The following is an 18,339-nucleotide window of genomic DNA, read 5'->3' as shown; positions in this document are numbered from 1 at the left end:
AAAAACAAGGAGGCAAATCATGGCATACCCAGACTCTTCACATTGTTGTATTTACTTTGTGCATTAAGAGAAGCAGGGAGACATGCTGGCCACTGTCAGGAGAGTGGGAAAAATTTCCGCCATTCAACAGATAAGGACGAGAGAAGGAAGTGGAGGTGTTACTGTGGTTTGGCTTCAGGAAGAAAAAAGTAATGGCAGATATTCTTATCAAAGCTGCTAAGAAGGGCTGCTAATTTATGCTTGAACATTTGTCCTGGACTGAAAGCTATCCCTGTCATTGACCTTGGAAAACCCAATGGCATTGGAGGAATATGCAAGGGTGGCGTTGATCTAAATTGGGCATGTTCTTTGCGTACATCATGAGCCTATGCAGAAGTTATTGGGTTACCCTGGTGTGTGCGTATACTGTGCTTACTTAAAAACAATGATACAGTTAATCCTTCTGGAACCCTAGTCCTCCTTTAAATAGCCCTGTGGTTTACTTGTCAAAAGCACTACAGGTAGTCCTCGACTTACAACAGTTCATTTAGTGACCGTTCAGAGTTACAACAGCACTGAAAAAAGTGACTTATGACCATTTTTCACAGTTACAACTTTTGTAGCACCCCACAATCAAAATTCAGATGCTTGGCAATTGGTTCATACTTATGACCATTGCTGTATCCCAAGGTCATGTGATCCCTTTTGCAACTTTTTGACAACCAAGGTTAATGGTTGTAGTTTATGTTTTTATTTGGCTGTTCACCGCCCTGAGTCCTCTGGGAGAAGGGCGGTATACAAATTTAAAAATAAATAAATAAAATAAATAAATAAAATGGGGAACCCAGATTCACATAACAACCGGGTTACTAATTTATCAACGATAGTGATTCACTTAACAACTGCGGCAAGAAAAATCATAAAATGGGGCAAAACTCACTTAGCAAATGTCTCACTTAACAGAAAAATATGTCACATTTTAGAACTAAACATATTAAAAGGAGCATCATTAACTATGTAGAAGCTCAGCCAGACAGCAAAAAAAAAATTTAAAAAAAAAGAAATGCAAAACAGGAGGTGGGACCAAGCCCTCTGGCCAGGGATGAAATCCAGCAGGTTCTGGAGAGCCGGTAGTGGAAATTTTGAGCAGTTCGGAGAATCGGCAAATATCATCTCTGGCTGGCCCCAGAGTGGGGTGGGAATGGAGATTTTGCAGTATCCTCCTGCCACGCCCACCAAGCCACGGCCACAGAACCGGTAGTAAACAAATTTAGATTTCACCATTTCTTCTTTTCTGCCCCATCACTTGTTGCTTTTCAGATGGCGACATTCAGATGGTCCTAGCACTGCACCGCAGGTGCCTGGATTTCTGTCCCCAGGTACAGCTCCCGAGGCACCTCTGGACGGAAACTCCCCCGTGGAATTCCCGCATCCCGCGACAGCAAAGTTTAACCATAATTTATTAAACTAAGCACAACCGGCTAGGTCTATACAACCAACCAAGCCAGGCTCTCAAATCACAACGGGGGATTCCCTCCAGGCGCGAAACCAAAGCTACCGCCTTGTGACTGAGCGCGGCTGTGAGCCCAGCCACAAAACCCTCACGCCCCTTTGCTTTGCCAGCGACCAACAACCACCAGCGGCTGCTAACCTGTTGAGGCTAAAGGTGTATGCAAGGAACGCGTGAAAAGCGCTGGAGGTACAATTTAAAAAAAAAATCCCACCTAGCCGCCCCTTGCTACAAAACAGAGTAAGGTTGAGGGTGCCTGGGCCGCTTAGCTGACGGCGACTGGCCTCCTCCGAGTTCTTTTCGGCTTTTATTTGCCATCCCCTCCCGCCGGGGGTGAGTTTCTCCCCTCTGGGAATGGAATCCAGCCGCCCGCATTCCTGAGCTGGCCGAGGGGCTGCCGGGACTTGTTTGGGCTCAAGCCACCTCGAAGGCTTCATTCAGTTGCCAATCTGCCTCTGCCTGCCTTTCCGCCCACCTCTCTGGCCCGGGAGGAAGCGGCTGTTGACTGCGGCCGTCAGGTGTGCGTCTCGGCTTGAGGCGGGCAGAATTGAGTAGGCGAGGGAAGTAAGTGAGGAGGAGAGGGCGAGGAAGGCAAGCGGGCAAACGCGAAGAAGGACCCCCTCCAGCTCGGGAGTTTCCTCCCTCTGCAATCAGCCCGTCGGCTGAGAAGTTTTAAGGTAACGCGAGCCCTCGTGGTCCGAGTTGTGAGGGGAAAAAAATAAAAGCGCGTTTTCCCGATGCTGCGGTGTCTTAGGGGGGTCTTTTGTTTCTGCTTTTGTCAACAAATATTGCAGCAACTAAGGCCAAGGATGTAAAGCTGAGGTGATGGCATATTTGTCTTTTATTTTCTCTTTCTCTCGCTTTTGCCCCACTTCTTTGCAAAAAAAGAGCCATGGATCTAAATGGTGCTGTTTCAGGGTTGATGGATAACAACTTTGAATAAGCACAGGCTACATGGTATTTCTCAAGTGGCTTAGACATGAGGCCCAAGATGGCTTGGGAAAGCTCGCTCTACCTTTTCTCTAAATCAGGAAGTTTGCAGAATCCAGCCATTGTGAATAGTGGCTAAAAGTACTATTTCCCCCCTCCCCCATGAAGATGGAGACATTTGTCTGCAGTTATTGCTGTGAAGTAGTCCTGCACTTAGGACCTTGTCTCCTCATTTTAATTCTCTCACACCTGCAGATCTGAGTTGTGTGGCATTAGGTTTTGGTTCTGGGGATTACCCCTAAGTGGTTTAACTTAAACCCAACTGTGATTTCAGATTTCTTAAACTGCCCGCACAGTGTTGTAATTAGACCATTGTTTATATTTGAATAACAAGGTCATTTAAAGTGGAGTAAAAGTTTTATTATCCATAACCTTTCTCTTATAATTGATACATGATATTATGTGACAAAGTGCAAGCTACGTGTACTTTAAATATTCAAGTTTCAGGAGAGAGAGAAAGGTGTGGCAAGGAAAGGAAGGAAGGATATTTATGTAGAGATGAAAAGAAGCATCAGCATTTAGCAAATCAGATAAAAGGCAAGTATTGTATTGTAATATTGAGACAAGATATTGTGCTTTTTCAGACTAACTTGGGATTCCTTGAGAAGCATGATGGACAAGAGATGTTTATTATGGCACTGAGAAGAATGTGTAAACTTAAAAGGTTTTCAAAAGAAAACTTGGTTTAGTACTATTTGGATCTGTGGCACGGCAAATAAGGTAATATGGACAATGTGGTGGCTATTAATGGCTATTTTAAATAATAATTTAAATATAATAATAATTTAAATCTTAATGGCTATTTTAAATATTTTAGTTTTATATGAATGTGTGATTTTGAATCTGTTACTTTTTTTCACTGTCAAGGAATAGATATATAGTTCTTTGGATACAGGATTTATGCAGTCTAGTAATGCAGAAACTACATAGCCTCAAGGAAACTCCGTGTATGTGATCAGATATGTGCGCTATGAATCAGCACCATGTTTGCATGTCTGGGATTGATGATTCAAAACATTTCCTTAGAATTCTGGCCCTTTTCACTTAATCTTAGTTAGACTTGGGAGAATTAAAGATCCGAACCTGCTCATATTTAGCTCATAGAGGAATAGGACTGTCATTTTCACTGCTCTAAGCAATAGTTTGGCATAAATGTCTTTTTCCAATCTGAAGTTGTTGGTAAATATCAGCTAGCAGTTGTTAAAGTTCCAAGTACCCAAGTGTGTTTTGGTATAACTAGTTCATAGATCATGCCATTAGTACTCCTACACAAATATGCCATTGTGGTGTTTTCATTTTCCCATCCATTATAATTGATTTGAAGATGATCTGCAACTGACTTCAGTTCTGCATAGCTTGAAACATGAAAACAACTCTATGGTGACAGAAGAAGTGGTAGATGAAAGGAAGCTAGGAGATAGGAAAAGATGCTTTTTTGTTAGTGACAGGGCAGACTCCTAATAAATGCTGCCATTTCAGCAAAACATCAATTGAACCATCAGTATGTAGATTTGGCTCCAGGATGCAGCAAACATCATGTGATTGGATAAATTGTGACCTTAATATGAACTAGCAGAAAGATCTCGCATGCCTAATTCACAATGTGGTTTGAACTTAGTATATCGTGAACTCCCAGTCATTATGGATGATGACTTTGTAGCTGATTAAACAAACCATAGCAAGATAGAACATGTGTTAATATGATGTGTAAGTCCAGACTATCTCTGTGGCTTAGCTACATTTATATAATTTGTTGAACAAGCCATAATGAACTACGTAGCTTACAATAAAGCATGATGGGAAAATTCAGTCATTGTAGTAAGCCAAAATCAAACCATAATGAAACACACAAACCAATATGAGGGATAGATACAGGAAAGATATTCCAGATGGACCTTGGGCCATTCCCTGAGGCTCTGGCTCACGGCTTGACTGAAGACCTAGTGGCCGCCTGGGATAGAGCAGCCGCTGGAGCTTTGGATCGGGTCGTGCCTTTGCGGCCTCTGACCCAGCGCCAGTCTCACCTGGCTCCTTGGTTCACCAAGGAGCTGAGGGAGATGAAGCGCCGGAAAAGACGCCTGGAGAGCAGTTGGAGGGCCAGCCGTTCTGAATCCGACTGAACACTGGTAAGGTCTCATATTAGGACCTACCTGGTAGCGATAAAAGCGGCAAAATGTAATTATTTTTCCGCTCTTATTGCATCATCAGATAATCGCCCAGCCGCCCTGTTTAGGGTGACCCGCTCCCAGCTCCATCAGGGAATGCGGAAGGACCCCTTGGAGGGTAGAGCCGGGGACTTTGTACAATATCTGTATGACAAAATCGCTCAGATTCGGGAACACCTGGACTCTGACTGGGTAGATTCAGGAGGGATGATGGAGGCAGGTTTTGAGAATATTATCTGGGAAGAGTTTGATCCTATGACTCCCGAAGATGTGGACAGGATACTGGGAAGACTGAGCGCGGCCACATGCTTATTGGACCTGTGTCCCTCCTGATTGGTGCTGGCCTCCCGGGAGGTTACACGAGGCTGGCTCCAGGGGATTATAAATGCTTCCTTGAGTGAGGGTGTCTTCCCCACCGCCTTGAAAGAGGCGGTGGTGAGGCCTCTCCTCAAGAAGCCTTCCCTGGACCTGGCAGAGTTGGCTAATTATCGTCCAGTCTCCAACCTTCGCTTTGTTGCGAAGGTTGTTGAGAGTGTGGTAGCGCGACAGTACCTGGATGAATCAGCTTATCTAGATCCGTTCCAGTCGGGCTTCAGGCCTGGATACAGCACGGAAACTGCATTGGTCGCGTTGGTTGATGATCTCTGGAGGGCTCGGGACAGGGGTTGCTCCTCTGTCCTGGTCCTATTAGACCTCTCAGCGGCTTTTGATACCATCGACCATGGTATCATGCTGCACCGGTTGGAAGAGTTAGATGTGGGGGGCACCGTGTTACGGTGGTTCTCCACCTTTCTCTCCGACCGGTCGCAATCTGTGTTGACAGGAGGGCAGAGGTCGACCCCGAGGCCTCTTGTATGTGGGGTGCCACAGGGGTTGGTCCTCTCGCCCCTTCTGTTCAACATTTATGTGAAGCCACTGGGTGAGATCATCTGTGGTTTCGGGGTGAAGTATCATCAGTACGCTGATGACACTCAGCTGTACATCTCCACCCCGGATCACCCCAATGATGCCCTTGAAGTGATGTCCCGGTGCCTGGAGGCCATACGGATCTGGATGGGGAGAAACAGACTCAGACTCAACCCATCCAAGACCAAGTGACTGTGGTTTCCGATGTCCCGATATAGTCAGTTGGTGCCATCACTGACTATTGGGGGCGAGTCGTTGGCCTACACGGAGAGGGCTCGCAACTTGGGTGTCCTGGACTCACGGCTGTTTTTAAAAAGAGCATTTGACGGCTGTGGACGGGAAGACTTTCTATCAGGTTCACCTGATCCGCCAGTTGCGTCCCTTTCTGGATCGGGACTTATTACGTACAGTCACTCATGCCCTCATCACTTCCCACCTGGACAACTGCAATGCTCTCTACATGGAGCACCCGGAGGCTCTAGCTGGTCCAGAATGTGGCCGTGTGGGTGGTTACGGGAGCGACATGGCGCTCCTATGTGACTCCCCTCCTGCGCGAGCTGCACTGGCTCTCTGTGGTCTTCCGGGTGCACTTCAAAGTTTTGGTTACCACCTTTAGAGCGCTCCATGGTTTAGGACCAGGGTACCTACAAGACCGCCTTCTGCCACCAGTAGCCTCTCACTGACCAATACGCTCCCATAGAGAGGGTCTTCTCAGGGTGCCATAGGCCAAACAATGTCGACTGGCAGCCCCCAGGGGAGAGAGCCTTCTCTGTGGTGGCACCTGCCATCTGGAACGAGCTCCCCCCAGAGATACGGAGGATCCCAGATCTGCGCACTTTCCACCGTGCCCTCAAAACATTCTTATTCCAGCAGGCTGGTCTGGCCTAACCTCCCTTTTAAATTGTTTTAAATTTGTTTTATAAATTGGGGTTTTAAATGTGTTTGTGGGCCAAAGTGTTTAATGTATTTTTAAATGGTTTTTTAACGTTTGTATTATGTGTATTTTATCTCTTGGCTGTTCACCGCCCTGAGTCCTTCGGGAGTAGGGCGGTATATAAATTTAATAATAATAATAATAATAATAATAATAATAATAATAATAATAATAATAATAATAATAAATAAATAAATAAATAAAATATCATTTGATAGCGACTTAGCAATTTCTGTTTTTCTGTCTTTGGCCCTTTATTTACCTTGTAGTGCCTTATTGGGAACCATTGTGAGACAGACTTAAGGGATAAACTTTTAATTTTAATCTATGAATATATGATGCTTCCTTATGCTGTATCATTTTATTGATTTTTCTAGCCTACTTCCATTTTCTGGTTGCTCTCAAGCATTTCCACTATTCAGAACTGAAGTTAGTTTATCCCAAGAATTCCAAGCTATGGATTCTCCCCTCAAATGGAACATCTCAGTTCCTTTGGACACAGAACAAGCTGGTCTGTATACTTTGAATTTATCTTTTTAGCTGTCTTGTCTTGTTGCTTGTGTGCCATGCACACAAGCAACATTATTTTATCTTCACTCTGTTGCTTCTGTTTATCAAAAAAATATGGCTGTAGCAAGATAGTTTGGCTGAACAAGACTGCCATGGAAATGGAAGCAAAATATACTGCTATAGAATTAAACTTTGTATGAACCAATTTTTCCCCAACCTGAAGTCCTCCAGATGTGTTAAACTAAAGAGTCCCTATAAACCTCTCACCATGAGTGGCAGCCAATTTGGAAAGCTGTTGTAATACACTCCTGGAAAAGCATTCAATACTGCTTTTTTCATTTAAATGTAGCTTAAGATCTCTGCTTGTTGTCGGTAATTTGAAATTTTTGCAATACTTCCTTATTCTGATGGGAATATTTAGGCTTGAAATTTTGTGAAGATTAGTGGTATCTCTGAACTAGTAAACTTTACTCTGAGAATTACAGTATGCATTCTCACATTGCGCTAAGGCAAAAAGTGGTTAATTGGGTTTTGCATCTGTGGTGTGAACCTAGCAGTTATGGGTTATTCAGAAAGTTGTTAAACTAACTTCCATAATGTACAGGCTTCTTGGTAATTTGCCTTGAGTTTTCAGTAACTTGTCAAATTCCAATTCCCTTTGTTAAGGGAAGGCAGTTAAAGTTAGACTTCAGAATCAAATAGTGACCCTTGTTTCCACAGTTGTGTAATGTATCCATTCCTGCTGGCTATCACTGAAATTGCTAAAATGGTTTTGGTAGAAAAGCAACTATTTGGATCTGTATCTTTGAAGACTTTGGATATGCTAATCTACTTGACTGTTCAGTGCTTTAGAGAAGGCTGTGGAAACTCCTTGAAGAGAGAATAGAAGAACAGCAGGAAGTCCTGCTCAGGCAACCAAACAGCTTATCTTGCTGCTTTGGAAGTTTTTAGAAGCTTTGCTCTTTTTTGAGGGAGTTGACTGCATGCATTCCTAGTAATTTTGTCCCCTGGAGTAAAGTTTAAGGTTTTTTTAGTGAAGATAATAATTGTAGCTTGCTTAATATTAGGGACGTTGGTTTATATTGGAAGGAAGGGCAAGGGAATCTATGGCTCCCAACATGGTTCTCCTTATTGACTGGGATAGTTAGGACTTTTGGGATTGTAGTTTAGCAATATTTGAAGGGCCCCAAGTTGCCTACATCTGTTTGAATAATTAGTATACTGTTGTTTGCTTATTGAAACCTTCTTCACATTATTGAATAGCTGGATTTTCCTTCAATGTGTAGCTGTATAGACTCGAAAATGCCCTCCCATTCTGCTTGGTTTGGTCAAACAATGATGGTTTCTAATAAGTATGTATTAGGTTAGTGTTTCTCAATTGTGGTCACTTTAAGAGTCTGGGTTTCAATTCTCAGAATTCTGCTTTATCTTGGGGTTGGGAGGATTTTGTAAATGGCTACTATCAAAGTCAATCAAGGCTACAGTCAATCAGAGTCAGATCTGAAAGCACACTGTGGCATTGCAGTATTATGAGAATATATGACTATTGTCTTTCTGCATGCCACTTTGGCCCTTTTACTACTTCTGTTGTTGTATGATGTGCTAATTTTGGTGTAGCAAATTGTATGAATGCTACCATTGTAGTTTGTCCAGCAAATCATGGCTTGATACAAGGAAGAGAGTGAGTAAGATTAGACTTGGAGACTTGGATGATACTGAGAGTTTCACACTGAGACTGAGGACTGAAAATTGCATGAATCACTTGAGCCAGAGAACTGAATTTAGATTATTCCATGTTTAAGACAGGAATAAGAACTAAAGGTTTCACCATGAAGATAGGTTTTGAAATAGATTAAAAATAGAAAAAAAATAGTGACAAAATTTAGATGTTTGGTCAGGGGCTTCCAAGGCTTCATATATTTGGTAATTCTAATAGATGCCTTCAATTAAACTGTCATAATCTCCAGCTTGCACAGCCATCTGAAATGCATTATAATTTGGAATTCTTTTTACTGTATGTCCTTGTCATCCTTGTTGATAGTATTTATTTGCAGGTAATTGTTTTCTCTTTTAAGTAATTGTTTTCTCTTTTAAGTCGGAGTTCATAACTTGCAGACCATGCTAGATGTGGTCCCTGACTTCCCTTTTTACAACCCTTGGCGCTATTTCTGATTTTAGTAGTTCTTGTCATTTTGAAATGGAAAGCATAGGAAAATTATTATGTATTATGTATTATTATTATGCTGAGCAGAGATTTGCATTTGAAAGGCAAATTGTGATTTAGAGATTTTGTAGGTAGACAGATAGCACATGCTTGGAACATGTTAAAACAGCTATATCTTTTCTTGAGCTTGTGCATGGTTCCTATTATTTTGTGTGCCTTAAAATAAGAATATTATAGTTTTAAAAAACAAACTCCCTAAGACTCCCCTCCCAAATTTAATTCCGTGTTTATGCAGAATGTAGGTCTTGGCATAGGGTTATTTGAGGGCCCACCTTGCTCCAATTTCATATGAATGCTCCAAGACTGGAAGCTTTTAAGAAGAGATTGGACAGTCATTTGTCTGAAATGGTATAGAATAGCAGGGGTTGGACTAGAAGACCTCCAAAATCCTTTCTAACACGTTTATTCTGATTCATATGCCCATCTCACCAGATCCAGCTGAGAGGGCATGTTACAGGTTCCGTAATGTAGGGAGTTACATTTAATGGTCCTTATGCAGTGGACCTTCTCTGCAGCAGCCCTCACATTCTGGAATATTCTGCCCTCTGAGATGAGATTTGCCTCATCTTTTCTGAGCTTCTGAGGCTTTCTCAAGATTTGGTTGTGTCAGCAGGCCTGGGAACTCCAGGGATTAGTGAGCTAGTGAGGTGGTTCTGCTATTACTAACATTCCTTCATCTGCTTTTTTTTTTTTAGCTTAGTTTTACCTTAGCTTAGTTTTTAGCTTTAGTTTTACCTTAGCTTAGTTTTCTATAGTTTTGATGTTTTGATTATTACTAATTATGATTTTTAATGTGTTTATTGAATATTGTAAGCTGCCCAGAATCTAAAAATAAATATACTTCGGTGCTCACTCCAATAAAGAAGAGCCTTAGGCCAGTTCCATTTTCTGTGCAGAAGTTGAAATCCCCACTTTAACCTTCAGTATACATTAAAATGATGTGAAAAATCCAATTCCCAAACTGTTTAAGAGCACCTGAGGAAATTATTGTCCTTAATTTCAGTATTACTGAACATGTGTTCATAGGGCTTGAAGATGGTATCAACCAGGTCCAAAATCTTTTGGAAGAAGAGGAAGAAGAAGAAGCTTTGTGGGAGAAGATTGAGAGTGTGCGACACCAATTAACTCGTTCTTTGAATCCAGAAAAGTTGACACCCTATTTGCGCCAATGTCGTGTGATAGATGAACAGGATGAAGAGGAGGTGCTGAGTGCCTATCGGTTCCCATGTAGGAGCAACCGAACAGGTGAGAGATATTTGGAATTTGCATGGAGGAGAAATCAGTGGAAAGTCTCTCTCTCTTTTTTTTGTTTAAAATACAATACAGAGAGTTAGTTGGTTTTTGCATGAAAGGAAGGGCCTGTTCAAGAGATTCCATCATGACTCTGTGGTACCTTAAAAAAGCCATGCTATAGCAGACCAAAGCTCCATGAAACCCAGCAGTTTCTGTACTTTAAGGCTTTACGGAACTGAAGTCTAACGTAGATGTTCTCAATGCCTAGCGAAAAGAAAAACAAAATCCACCTTCTATATTTTTAATGTCTGTTTAATTTCTGTTATTGATATATTTTTTATTTCCTTTTGCTGTTGATGGTGATGGAGCATGCTAATGGTATAGTATGGTATAACTTTATTGATTAGTCAGTTGAGCATAGCAAGAGCATGTTAATGTGGTCATTGACTTAAGTCTACAATTGGTTGTCAAGTATTGGGATCATTAAGTGAATTGACAACATTTTTTAGCTGTGTCATTAAGTGAATAATCACATTTACTGCTAGTTTTCAGCAAAATTACATCCATAATAAACCATTGATGGGCAGACTCCATTTGAATCATAACTTGAGAACTACCTGTATTTTTTAGAGAATAGATTATGGTTTCTTTTTTGCTTAACCTTACATAAGACCTAAGGAATTTCCCTAAACCCTGCTGTCTTGACTTGGCTCTCACATCCAGTGAATTTAAAAGGCCATTGCTGTTCTTATAAAGGTTAGACCAAGTGGCCTTTTTACAATTTTCGGCTTTATATTTCTAGAACGGGAATAGGCTACTGTATTAAATCCCAACTTATGATTTAGTGTGATTGTAAGCCTAGCTAACTGTTATTTATTCAATCATGGTTTAATGAGCCAGAATTAAGCACATGATGGCTTCATGTGATATGCAATCACCAAATCTAGGATTCTGTTTGCTAATCATTTGTATCCTATCTGTGTGATATTTTTTTTTTAAAATCTCTGCAGGACTCCTGATGGATATGCTTCGAAGGCGAGGGAAGCGAGGCTATGAGGCATTCTTAGAGTCCTTGGAGTTCTATTATCCTGAACATTTCACCCGACTAACAGGAAAACAACCTGTTCAGCGTTGCTCTATAATTTTGGGTAAGAGATTGTAAGCAACACAATATTCAGTCAGATTTAGAGAAGGTTGATTCTACTTTGGAAGAAGGAGGGCCTTCAAAGCTCTTGATGTATAGTTTGTATGTATGCATAAATGGATGCTTTATTGAGCTTTCTGCTGGTATGGAGAATTTTATGTGAGGTATCTTGGCCCGTATTATACTGAAATTTTTATATTTGTCATTTTTGGTTTTGTTTTGAATGCATAACATAAAGTGGTTGTCATTTAGAAGATGAGATACTCTAGAACTGGCCTTTTATTGCTCATCAAAACAATCTGCTTTTGAGATTTGAAGAAATAAAAATAGCCACATAGATATTTTTTAGAACTAGCTTACCAGGAAAATAGCAGGAAGCTTAAATTTGTCTGTGTTGTCTTTGGTTTATGGATGATATCATCTATTCAGGGCAGTACTTTAGAATGCTTCATGATACCAAGATTATGTTTCTGTATATTGGTTAACTGTTTTGCCTTTTCTCTGCCGCTTCCACTGATATATCTTTTGTTGCTGTATGTGAATAGACTCCTATATTGACATAACACTGTTATCTGTGAACAAATGTTATTTTTATTTGAACAGCTCTCTTGCCAAAATAAAACCAAAATATATAGTTTGAGCTCACTTATTCTTAAAATAATCCACTTTGCTTGCATTTTTATAAATTGCCATGTGATTGTACAGTTTGTGTTTTCTGAATGCAGAATATGTACATAATCAATATGCATTAGAGAAACATCTCCATATTAGAAAGAGGTATGTAACAATAAATAAGCCTCACAGAGAATCTGGTGCAATTCTCAGGAAATGCAAGTTGAGATGCACTTACATTCATATAGACTTGAGCAAAGGAATTTTGTGTGCCAAGTGTCAGATACTTAAAATTTTCTTAAAGAACAGTTTTATCACGAATAAGTGGTATTTTGCACCTTATTCAGCTAAGTGTGTTGCTGCATGCTTGCAGTGATGATAGCCGCAAATTTTAAGCATACATGTATGTTTATAAACATGCTATTTCACATATTAAGTGCTTGCAAATTAAGTAGATGTTTGACAAGTTGGCTTATTGTATGAATAGAATAGAATAGAATTTTTTATTGGCCAAGTATGATTGGACAGACAAGGACTTAGTCTTGGTACATAAAAGAAAAAATACATTCATCAAGAATCATAAGGAATTACTCATGAGGTGTTCTGACTGATGACTCCTAGCATTTTGTCTACTCGTGGCACTAATTCAATGATCATCCTGTGTCCCTTTTCCAGATGAGGAAGGTCCTGAAGGCCTGACTCAGTTCCTGATGTTGGAGGTGAAGAAGGTGAGGGCCCAACGAAAGGAGCACCTGGCCAAAGAGCACCAGCTCCAGATAAAAACCCAAGGCTTAGAAAAGGAATGTTGCCAGTTGAAGCAACAGCTCCAGGGATTACAGAAAGTACAAGAACGTTGCCAGAGGTTCCAAGAAGACTGGGATACTAACAGCCTGGAGCTGCTGAGGCTGAAGGATGAAAATTATTTGCTGGCCATGCGCTATGCACAACTATGTGAAGAAAAAAACACTGCTGTCTTAAGGAGTAGGGATCTGCAACTTGGGGTATGGTGAGCCATTCAGTACAGTGGAATTATGTCCAAATTAAAGAAAGCTGTCTTCTCTTGATTGAAGATTATTTTGTTACTAAAATAATATTTGGGTAAATGTAATCCTAGCAAAAAAGAATTATGAAAAAAGTACCAGAAAAATCAATTCATCTTGCTTCCAATATCTTGGCACTTCATGCTATGTCTGGTATAAAATTGCTTCTCTTGTCCTTTAATTTTCCATTGCATTGCTCATTTGGAGGCATTCTCACCTTCACCTGTCACTTTCTAATTCTGTTCTCCGCTGAGTTTTCTGCTGTCCCTTCCTATCTGCTCTAAGTTTTTTCTCCGAAGTGTGCCCAAATACACTTAATCTACTCTTAGCTACAGTGTAACTCATGACCGGGATGATAGTCTTAAATGCCAACCCCCTCCTCCTTGAAATGCCAACTGTTAAACATTTTGAAATTTGAAAATTAGACTGTATTTGTGCCAAGTTGAGTGTAGGTTCCATTCAACATGACTTTCCTTTATGTCTGTGACCCCACTTAGCTAGGAAATTCTGTAGTTTGACATTGTGGGTGCCTTTTTCTTTTTCTTTTTTTAGAGAAGATAGATTTATAGTTTTAGATCTAAGCAGAATATTGGAAAATCAGTGACTGAACAAATATGTTTGGCACTTGTGTTTATAAGTCTTTATGTTAGAGATGTTGATAACAAAATCATGATTTATAAATATATTTTAAAATTTACTGTGTACTAACAGTTTTTTTGTTTGCTGTAATTGTGCACTTCTGCTAGATCTGTTGTATGATCAGCAGGTATTCATGCAATTGCAAAATACCTAATCACCTTAGACAGAAAGCTAATTTCCCAGGGTAATCTTTGCCCCTTGGTGATGGAATTCCCAAGTTACTATTTATGTCTCTGAAACATTTTTGCCACTGTTTAGCTCAACTGTCTCTCAAAATCACTTTCAACCCTCTGTTAGCAATAGTCTGTTTAAAAAACAAGTCACACAAAGACAACAGATGGGGAGAGATGAGAAAGAATAAGATTAAAATACTTAACAATATTATTGTTACGATAGTGGCTTGAGTTGGAGAAAGCAGGGCATTTTTCCAAATTTCTCAAAAGTGGCTCTTAAGATAGGAGATTGAATCTAAAACTTAATGGTGGCAAATATACAGCGGGTTCTAAGGTCAGATGATTAACCTCATCTGCATTTTTTAAAATGCAGCAGTTTCAGATTGCATTTATTATTGGAAGAAAATAATATTTTGTGTTGTAAATCAGGTATCTTTTAGAGGTGGTAGAAGTGTGTGGCAGCAAAATAGTTAAAAGTGTTGGACTGGATCTAGTTTTAAATTCCCACTTGTCCATAGAAATTTACTGGCTGAATTGGGCAGTCTCAGACACTCTGATAGTCTCAACAATCTGTGGTACTGAATTGCAGTTCTGGGGACTACCAGAACTGGTAGAATTACCGTGTTTCTCCAAAAAGACGACCCACCTTGAAAAGAAGCCCTAATATTTTTGAGCGCATGCAATCAAATTAAGCCCCATCTACAAAATTAGCCCTAATTAAGACCCCACCCACCCCGGGGTTCAGGGTGTGGGGCAAGGCACACAGGTAAAAAGCTAGGGTGGGGATTGGGGGGGGGGTAATGGAGCTGCCCTACTGACTAGGCTTGCACACCCTGACACCTGCCTTGTCTTCTGTGGTCGCTTCTTCTGCAGCTGCTTGCCGCCACTCGCACGGATCGCCCTGGCCTCTGTTTTGCCTTCAGATACTTGCTGGCATCTGTTATCTGCAGCTGATAACAGAGCTCTGGATTGGTATGGAGCTCTGTTATCAGCTGCAGATGCCTTCCGGCAGGCATCTAAAAACAAAATGGAGGCTGGGGCAATGCATGCAAGTGGCGGCAAGCGGCCGCAGAAGAAGTGGTCCAGCAGCGGGCTCCTGCTGGGCAGGGCTGTCGGTACCACTACCACGAGGTGAGTCAATAATTAGAACCCTCCAAAAAGTCTAGCCATTTTTTCAGGGGTCAAAAGAAAATAAGACCTGGTCTTCTTTTTGGAGAAACACGGTAGGAGAGCCTTTTCCCCATTTTTAATGCTCCTGTAAATTCTGAGAGGTAAGATGTAATATCTATGGAGATTCTCAGTCATCCAGGACATGGTTGTCTGAAAGGTGCCTTTTCAAAAGGCAACAGGACTTTGTTTTCCCTTGAAGATGTTTCGCTTCTCATCCAAGAAGCTTCTTTAGTTCTGGAGAACTGAAGAAGTGTCTTGGATGAGAAGCGAAACATCTTCAAGAAAAAACAAAGTCCTGTTGCCTTTTGAAAAGGCACATTTGGTATAGATATGATATATTCCCTTCCCCACTGTATCCATCTTCCTAACCAGTATAGCCAGGGATGAGAATTTGTGAATTGCTTACCTGGAAGTTGTAGTCCAGGGCGGGCAAGTGTTCTGCCCCAGCTCCGGATTCCCAAGGATTGTGACACACACCAACAGTCCTTATCAAAGTTATAATGTACCAAGAATAAAAAAAGTCCGGCAAAGATTGGCAACCAGCCCAGAAAACAAGATATGATAAGACACTCTCCAAAATGCTCTGTAATAATTACATGTTGTTTCCAGCAAGAAATTACTAACTGCGTGCAACTTAAATTGTACCACCTCCTCCTCCTGAGTAGCCACTCCTGCCTTTTGGCAGCCCTGCATACTCGAGCATTGAGGAGAGGCTTCTCCACTTCGCTCTCTCCACTTGAAGGAGCCTCTGGAGGTTCTGAAAGCCCTGGCTGAGTCTCTGCCTCTGGCACCACATCCTCTTCAGCCTCCTCGCTGTCCGACGTGAGTGCCGGCTGCGCAGACTGCTGGCGCGACCCCACACCAGCCTCCTTGTTGGGATCAGCCACGATCCGCGCAGGCCGCTGGCGGGCCACAACAGCAAGATTGTTCTAAATAGCAAGTGCAAACATAGGATTAAAGCCAAAACCAGAACCAACAAGGTAACAAACAACAAAGACGAGGACATAGAAGTAACCAAACCAACCCAGAATACTATGTTATTCAATATTTTAGTTGTTATTCACATACAGTTTTAAAATAAAACCCAAGCACAAGTGTTGAATTCAGTACTTATTGATCATATTAAGTTTAACCATTCCTTGCCATTTTAATCTCAGCCTGCCTAACTATTTAGGAGGGCATCCTTTGATTCCTTGAAGTATTACCAGTCTCCATTGTAAACTCTCATTCCAATCTTTGTAGATGGAATACAGGTAATCCTCGACTTATGACCACAATCAAGCCAAATTTTCTGTTGTTAAGTGAAACATTTGTTAAGTGAGTTTTGACCCATTTATGACCTTTCTTGCCACAGTTGCTAAGTTAATCACTGCAGTTGATAGGTTAGTAACCTGGTTGTTAAGTGAATCTGGCTTCCCCATTGAGTTTGGTTGTCAGAAGGTTGCAACAGGTGATAACATGGCCTTGGGACACAGCAATGGTTATAAATATGAGTCAGTTGCCAAGCATCTGAATTTTGATCACATGATTGATCATAGGGATGCTGCAAAGGTCATAACTCTGAAAAATGGTCATAAATCACATTTCCAGTGCCGTTGTAACTTTGAATGGTCACTAAATGAACTGTTGTAAGTCAAGGACTACCTGTAGTCACCAGTTCTTGCAGAGTCAGAAGACCAAACCCAGTTCTTGGTCCCAATGTAGGATTCTTTATTTATTTATTTATTTTATTTGTTACATTCTTTGTAACGTACATAATACCAGTATTATGACATAAGCAATGAATGGGAGGGAGCAAAGTGTCTCCTATAAAAATGGTAAGCCTCAGATGATCCTTTCGACTAAATCAAGAAAGTCTTTGTGGGAAAGGCCAAAACAACCCAAGATTATGGCTATACTGTGTGGGAATTGAATTGTGGTTATTGTTCTTTTGCAACAGTGAGACTCAATGAAAATCAGATAGTAGTTTCATGCATAACAAATAGTGTTCTTTTAATGTATCCCCAGGAAAAATTTGGTTTGGTTTGGAACATAAGTTGTTTTCTACTTATCAAATTAGTAATTTACTTAGCCCGGAAGATCTGCTGGATTTTATGCAGGAAGCTCATCAACATCATTGCATATCTGATATTTAGGTCATATGTAGGTGTCAGAATTAAATTTGGGATGTGTTGCATACAACGAAAGGGCTTAAGTCTTGACTTATTGTCCCTCCTCAATATTCTCATCTCCAGTTCAAAATTTCCAGGGTTCCATATATGTCCAATCATCTTTTCCAGACATCAATAAAGGTAAAAAGAAGCTGCCTTATTCTAGGTCAGGCTATTGATCTATTTAGTCCATTATTGCCTATTCTGATTGGCAGTAGTTGTCAGGGGTCTGAGGCAGGGGTTTTGCATATTTCTTGGGTTTTGATCTTTTTAAGTAGATATATCACATTGCATGCAGTGCAAGCCCCCTACAAGTAGCCTATGAACTTTAGGTATAGCAGCGATTCTAGGTGGCCATTCAGTTTTTCCTTTGCATGGCCTTATGTCGACCCTCCAGATTATAATTTATCTGTCGTGTATGTAAATGTGTAAATTATAATTGCATTTAATAATATGGTGTCAGATATTTATTATATTCCCCCCTTTTTCCCAATTATATTATGTCCCTGAAGAATAAGCCACTACCTGCTATTTTACTGTTCAAAACCCTATGCATATTGATGATCCTGTAAAAATGATAGATGGTGGCAGTCCTGGCCTTTTTTAGTTAGATCTGAGCTTGAAGTGACTTTCGTATTTGCTCTGGGAAGGCATTATTTTATGGGCCATGGCAGAACTATTCCTAATTTTCTTTTTAGCAAATTAAACAAGTTATAATTGAGGCGGGGCATCTTTTCATGTTAACTGTATCTCCCTGAAATGTAGAATGAATTTTGAGAGTGCATTTATATGTACTTATCTGCTATGAAATACTGCATATACATTATTCTGGTTATTTCAAGATTTGCTATAGATTTTGATTATTTCAACATTTATCTTTCTTTGTGCTTAAAGCATGAACCTACCAATTTAATAGCATGATACCAATTTATTTGCATATAGTATTTGAATTCACAGTCA

The 18,339-nt window shown here is 40.7% G+C and overlaps 1 protein-coding gene across 2 annotated transcripts in view; it reads left to right on the top strand.

Annotated features, from left to right (window-relative positions):
* The first annotated feature begins 1,543 nt into the window (after window positions 1–1,543).
* The window catches only part of CARD10 (caspase recruitment domain family member 10), a 50,662-nt gene continuing 33,866 nt past the window's right edge, over window positions 1,544–18,339 (top strand). Inside the window, exons 1-6 of one of the 2 annotated variants that reach the window (XM_034403855.3) lie at window positions 1,544–1,678; window positions 3,064–3,199; window positions 6,862–6,995; window positions 10,245–10,463; window positions 11,462–11,599; window positions 12,883–13,208. In XM_034403855.3, coding sequence (XP_034259746.2) covers window positions 6,941–6,995; window positions 10,245–10,463; window positions 11,462–11,599; window positions 12,883–13,208 — 738 coding nt within the window. In that variant the 5' untranslated portion in view covers window positions 1,544–1,678; window positions 3,064–3,199; window positions 6,862–6,940. Of the gene's footprint in view, window positions 2,167–3,063; window positions 3,200–6,861; window positions 6,996–10,244; window positions 10,464–11,461; window positions 11,600–12,882; window positions 13,209–18,339 lie in introns of both variants that reach the window. The other variant, XM_034403854.3, reaches the window with a different exon arrangement.

This window comes from Pantherophis guttatus, chromosome 7 (assembly GCF_059756535.1).
Source record: "Pantherophis guttatus breed Tessera chromosome 7, ASM5975653v1, whole genome shotgun sequence".
Lineage (NCBI taxonomy): Eukaryota > Metazoa > Chordata > Lepidosauria > Squamata > Colubridae > Pantherophis > Pantherophis guttatus.
The sequence above is the reverse complement of the archived record's forward strand: the minus strand, read 5'-3'. Positions and strand labels throughout refer to the sequence as shown.